The sequence below is a fragment of the Argopecten irradians genome, chromosome 10, assembly GCF_041381155.1.
Source record: "Argopecten irradians isolate NY chromosome 10, Ai_NY, whole genome shotgun sequence".
Taxonomy (NCBI): Eukaryota; Metazoa; Mollusca; class Bivalvia; order Pectinida; family Pectinidae; genus Argopecten; species Argopecten irradians.
This window is the reverse complement of record NC_091143.1, coordinates 6,294,598-6,300,723: the sequence shown is the minus strand read 5'-3', so window position 1 is coordinate 6,300,723 and position 6,126 is coordinate 6,294,598. Positions and strand designations below refer to the sequence as shown.

Sequence of the window (6,126 nt, the reverse complement as noted above, 5' to 3'; positions counted from 1 at the left end):
TTTGATGGTTTGACAATTTTATTTAAGTTCATTTTTACACGATAAGATGACCGGCAAATGAAGGATAATCTTGGCCATTGGCGTACGTTCCTCTGCCACTAAGATGGCGGACCCAGACCCTGTCACCTGCTGCCAATTCTACCATGGTGACACAAGAACCCATGGTCTGGTTGGTTTGACTAGCACGGCCGTAACAAAGATCAACGCCATTTCGTACCATTTCAAATTCCAAGTAGTTACCATCCGAGGACCACATCGTGGCAATAAATTCGTAGGCGCCACCTATCGGTGCTCGGAAGAGACCAGTAAACGAGTCGTAGCCGTTGCCAACATTGGTGACAACATCTTCGTAAGCGATGATCTGATTGGTTCCGATGGGGTAAATGGAATTTTGGAGTCTGGCATGGAACACCACAGGGCCGGCACACGCTATTAATTAAAAAGATGTAATACATTTTATAACTAAATAGTGTTTTCTTCGAATGCATGAAAAATAAGTATGGAAGTTGATATCATTAAATTGTTCTATAAAGTATGGAAAAGATGTTGTATACTTTAAATATAGATATTTATTCTTACTATGACTTATAATTTAAATTTATATGAAATATAGCCTTTTAAGGGATAAAGGAAATGTTTCAATTAAAATCAAAATAAAAACAGAAAGAATTGAAATACACGTAACTATAATACTTACTCAAAGCCTGTCTTTTTTCACGACCGTCGCTCCTCTCTATGAAGTCCGATGAGGTTGCGAGTTCATTAACAAGGTCATTATACACAATTTTTTGATTGGTAAGCTGCTGTTTGAGATTATTATTTAATGCTTCTAACTTTTCAATTCTTTCTCGTATTTCATCCTCCTCGTTACAATTAATACCTACTGTCACTAACACTACAACAAAACACCAAACAGCCGACCGAGGAGCCATGATTGAGAGGTAATATTGTTATAGTCCACATATGTACACTGACCCAGGATTTCACCAAACCTTATCTATGTCGCAGGAACACAGCTAGAACTAGAGCGTGGTGCTATTGTCACCTGGGCATCATATCGACATACTCAGTATAGCCACTCACAGAGATCTGTAAGCTATCGACAAACATGGTGCCTAAAGGAGTCTGTGTTGTCATTTTCGCTGTCACAGTGTCAGCAGCCTTAGGTAATGTCTCCAATGAGGACCGGTTAAGCCGGTTAGAAGCACAACTAGGGAAGGTTACCGCTGAGCTGGAGGAAATTAAGACTCGGTGTCCGTGTCGAGGGGGAGACAACTCTACTGGTTCAGATGGAGGCAGGATTCGTGGTAACGTATTTATTTCTATAATACTTCATGTTAATTAGTTTGTTCATAGTATCTGCTATGTAATTGCTGTTCTGTGATATTAATTGTTATGTTTTGTGGTGACACAATAATTCAATTATTGTAATCGCTGATTGTAGTTTTGAGTGTAATGTAGCTTCTATATGAATTAGTATTTTCAACCATATCCATAAAGAACATGTTGATGACGAATAATTCCTGGTTGTAATAGAGGAACTTTTGATTACCCGTTAATGTTTATTTCAGATGTTTGTAATATGTATATAACGACAGTTGTTTATAACGAAGTAATTGAGATGGTCCCAGATTAATCGTATTTAGCTCTGTTTATCATAAATAAAATATAACATGTAAATCCATCCTATCCATTCCATCACAATTCGAAACGTTAAAGCATTCATTTGCTAACCCCAAAAGCATGTAACACTCTCTGACTATAGAAAATAAATGTGAAATGATTTTAATCCATTATAATTACAATAAGACGACCCATCAAGATACCTACAATTATTCTGCAAAACATTGTAAATTGTTAATAGAAAAAGTGTTTTAGTGCGAGAATATAAATATGGAAGAAAATAATAATGAAATTATACAAGAATAGTCAAACTTAAGCATTGTCAAATGGTGGAACAGAACAGAGCAATTGAAAAAAGAGTATTGAAACGAATATGTCAATCATGTCTTTTAACAAATGAAGAGTTTTTTTCTTCAATTTTGTTGTACAAATGTGTTCTCAAATTTTACATGCAACAAATATTTAAATATTGCAAAAAGTCCGGTTCATAACATGACTTCCTTATATATATTCCACAAACTAGAGCCACGAATCCACTAAATAATATAGCGTTATCAGGTTTTAAAAGGATTGATAATTATAAACATATTTGAGCTATGTATCTCTGAAATATTTTTATTGAGAGTTTTGATAATATGTTGAAACATTTCTATTTTATGTAACAGATACCAGAGATTCTAGTCCGTTCGTTGCCTTTTCCGCTACCATCCAAAGTGATATGACCCCTATTGCCTCTAACGAGGTCATCATCTTCGACAATGTGGTGACGAGTGTTGGTGGCGGATACGACCCGTTCATTGGTCGATTTCAGGCTCCAGTGGCTGGGTACTACCACTTCGTCGTCAGTATTATGTCCTACTCGTCCCACTTCATCGAGATCGAACTAGTTCGGGACGGAACCTTGCTCTGTCGTGCACGTGCTTCTCAGACCTACAATGCCATGGGAGCATGCGCTTCTAACATACATCTGAATGTGGGCAGTGATGTTTGGGTCCGTCATAGGTCCTCTAGTGGTGACTATATCCGCGGACAAATGTTCCCGTCATTTACTGGTCATCTCATTAAATCAGATTAATCTTAATATCTGTTTTAGTTCTTTGTTACACGTGAGGTCATGTGAAATACTAAACCCGTGGTGATATGCTTTTTGCTTGCAGTGATAATAAATAAAAGTTGTCGAGATATAGATAACATCCGCAAATTCGGGAACAAGCAGACGGGTAACAATTATTTGAACAATTGGGGAAAAAACCCTTTTATTTTATTTTTGACACCATTGTGTCACATTTTCATGTCAAGTTCTCAATTGGGAATAAGAACTTACCCGGACTTTGTCCAATTATATAGCGGATGCCGTCGATACATCGAAGACGTCTACTCAAAAAGACTACATGGTCTCCATTTTCCAGTCCCTTTCATATAAATCTTTTTGTTGACCCTTTGTTATCTTCCATGCTTATATAGAATAGCAAGCAGTTGCCATTATGGATAGGTTCTTTAAATACACAGTACATATTTTGCTACAAATATCCTAAATCATGTGCCATCCGATATATAATCGGTCAAAGTCCGGGTAAGTAATCATGAATCATAAATATCGTGAGTGTTAATGCACTTACACTTGCACTCATGACATTTATGGTTCAGTGATTTATATTAATTCATCTGTATCTTCTATCTACGGTGTCATGGTGTCATTTACAAGCAAAATGTCACTTCACTGGAGATCGAATACAAACAAAATGAAGATTCCTTGAAAATGAGTTCAATTTCAAATGAGTGCTAACGCGATATGATAAGAATCCTTATATATATGACATTTTCTGGTAAAGAAATAGTCAATTGGATACAGAAGCATCAATGTAAAGTTTGGATTCATTGATATATATGTATAGTTTGTGATATGATCACATGTGTTCATACTATAATATCTACGCTTTTTGTAGTGTTCATACTAACATATTTAAAAGATGATTAGGGTAATCGTAGTTTAACGACAATTTTCAAATAAAGATAAATGCATATCTTGTAAATCAAACTAGACAAATTCTAATTCCAAATTTGTATCCAATTCTTTACCAACTATACCATTTTAAAGAAGATATAATCACAGATTTTGCAGCAATGGCCGGGTCATACGGCCATGTCATAAATGTCGTAAGACACATGTGTAAAACAATATTATCACGTCACAGGTAGTTTTGATGTCATAATCTATATATGACGTCGCATGATTGTCTCAGTAGATCGAAACATCACATCCAAACCGGATTTTTACTGTTTTACATAGAGAAGAAATCTAAAGTTTTACTTATATATATATATATATATATATATATATTATTTAAAAATATGTGATAAAGAGAATCTTACTCTAGTGATTATTTGATATGAAATTTTCAAAATCGTTAAATAGTCGAAAATGCCACTCGCCTAAAGGCTCGTGGTATTTCATATTAATGAACTCGTTTGGTTAATTTCATATCACATAGCCACATATGTAAGATCCTTAATGTCACAATATATACCGGGACGTTGCGTATTGATTTGTAAATGTAATTCTTTGATAACCCAATGGGATTGTGCATCAAAAACTGTGGGTTTTTTTGTTTGTTAATTTTTGGTTAGTAATTCTCAAAAAGAATAAAAGAAGCAATCATGTGACTTTCTTATTAATTTCTTCTGGGTATGAAAAAAAAATCTTATCAAACTTTTGTGAGATTCCGCGTAGCGGATTTCCAGTGTGTCAGCAAAACCTTTCCATACCTAAATGGAATTAAAACCTAATGGCAACTATGCTTAAATAACATCTCACAGCCACAAAGGTAAGCCACACATGTTAAAGACAAAAAGAAAACTAGTAGCGGTAGACTGACCTAATGGAGGTGTTGATTGTTTTGATCATTTGTAGTAATAATACCTTACTATAAAATTAATATGTGTTATTTAACCTGAATCATATCACCGTCTATCGTCAGTCAGTGAGCCAGTTAAAGTCCCATCATGAATTTCGGTATCAAGAAACGACATTATATGATGGACGCATATCGGATTCAGTCTACTTCATAAACTAGTGTATATAAGGACACATTCGTAAATTGTAATAAAATAATCAATAAAACCTGATAATTTACCAAAAGTGTATTACATTCCTTAACATTATATTGACATTGACCTATTAACAGAATACATAGAGGTTACACTACTCGTTGTTGTTGAATATTGAATTTATTCCACACGAGTGAGTTAGTTTTCAAAAGTTACAAAAGACACGAGCTTTAGCGAGTTTCTTTTGTACCTTTAAAAAACAACTTACCAGTGTGGAATAAATTCAATATTCAACAACCACGAGTAGTGTTACCTGTTTCTACCACAATCATATTCGATTATAGCTGATAGAAACACTTTGGAGATACGGTAACGTTTATTTACCGGAATATGCAAATAAGGTGTGGTAATATTTTCATCAGCAAAAAGACACTAATTAAAAGTCATCGTTTGATAAAGAATCCACCGATATCAAATTCTTCTTATTGGGGACATCTTTATGGTTAAATAATACTCATTTAACGTCTTATTGAGTTCAAATCTTCATAGTTGCTTCCAGAAAATGAAACTCAATATCGGACTACATGTATATATGTAAAAGCATTCGTACGACATGTCATCGTCTATTTCCCGCTAGATAATCATCAAGCCATTACAATCAAGATCAAGTTCGTTTCATACACGTTAAATCTACGAACCTCATCAGTGAATTTTATTGTCCGTCAAGATGTGATAATAAGACTTAATGTCAATTTAACAAGTATGAAAACATCAAGTTTTCGACACAACGACCACGACGCATACGCTTTCCAACAGCAGTTTTGGACGTCAAACGGCGGTAACAACATAGAATGACGTCATTTGGTTATTGATGACGTTGACAATGATAACGTGACACTTGGAAATAAGTAGTTCGGTCAAAGTTCATCGTGTTAGCCAATCAGAATGCATACAGAGTTTATACCCCCAATTGTTAATCAACAGTTGCAGTGTTTATTTAATGTCGCGAGAGTTGAATAACACCGCCTATTGTGGTAGAAAATAACATTTACGTTGCTCAGACTTTAGATATTGGCTCTGACAGATGGTCGTCGCGCTCGAACGAACCTACCTGTATAGCCCAAGGTCGAGATCAACTTTTAATATATTTTTTTTAATTTTTATATATATATACATATATACATATATGCGAACCATCTATTTTAAAATTTTAATTTAAGTATAATTTCGGAGTTTCAAATATGGTATATATACTCTAGGCTTACATTATAAGATACTTCGTTTATTCGTTAAGAATCAACATCTGTTAAGGATGTTTGATCAGTATACGAGTTATAACAGCAATACCATGTGATATTACAACACCTGACGTAATTAATCATTATATAGACGTCCTAAAGGTAATATATTTTTTTTTTTTCCATCTGTCGTTTCAGCTTCCTCCTCATCTTAAAC

The 6,126-nt window shown here is 34.5% G+C and overlaps 2 protein-coding genes across 2 annotated transcripts; one reads left to right on the top strand and one right to left on the bottom strand.

The window, feature by feature from the left end:
• LOC138332989 (C1q-related factor-like) lies at positions 1 to 994 on the bottom strand. Its single transcript, XM_069281079.1, has 2 exons — positions 698 to 994; positions 1 to 429 (listed from the first exon to the last, which is right to left on the bottom strand). The coding sequence occupies exons 1-2, from the start codon at positions 930 to 932 to the stop codon at positions 35 to 37; spliced, it is 630 nt and encodes a 209-aa protein (XP_069137180.1). The 5' UTR covers positions 933 to 994; the 3' UTR covers positions 1 to 34.
• Positions 995 to 1,030: 36 nt separating this feature from the next.
• On the top strand, positions 1,031 to 2,704 carry LOC138332990 (complement C1q-like protein 2). Its single transcript, XM_069281080.1, has 2 exons — positions 1,031 to 1,307; positions 2,289 to 2,704. Exons 1-2 carry the CDS (start codon positions 1,109 to 1,111, stop codon positions 2,696 to 2,698), a joined length of 609 nt encoding a protein of 202 aa, XP_069137181.1. The 5' UTR covers positions 1,031 to 1,108; the 3' UTR covers positions 2,699 to 2,704.
• The last annotated feature ends 3,422 nt before the right edge of the window (positions 2,705 to 6,126 follow it).

Bases quoted from the DNA above. Each gene is read 5' to 3' on its own strand.
- LOC138332989 (XM_069281079.1), bottom strand. From the start codon at position 932: ATGGCTCCTCGGTCGGCTGTTTGGTGTTTTGTTGTAGTGTTAGTGACA. The intron at 430-697 runs GTAAGTATTATA...TTTAATTAATAG, and splicing joins TGAAAAAAGACAGGCTTTGA to CGTGTGCCGGCCCTGTGGTG.
- LOC138332990 (XM_069281080.1), top strand. From the start codon at position 1,109: ATGGTGCCTAAAGGAGTCTGTGTTGTCATTTTCGCTGTCACAGTGTCA. The intron at 1,308-2,288 runs GTAACGTATTTA...TTTATGTAACAG, and splicing joins AGATGGAGGCAGGATTCGTG to ATACCAGAGATTCTAGTCCG.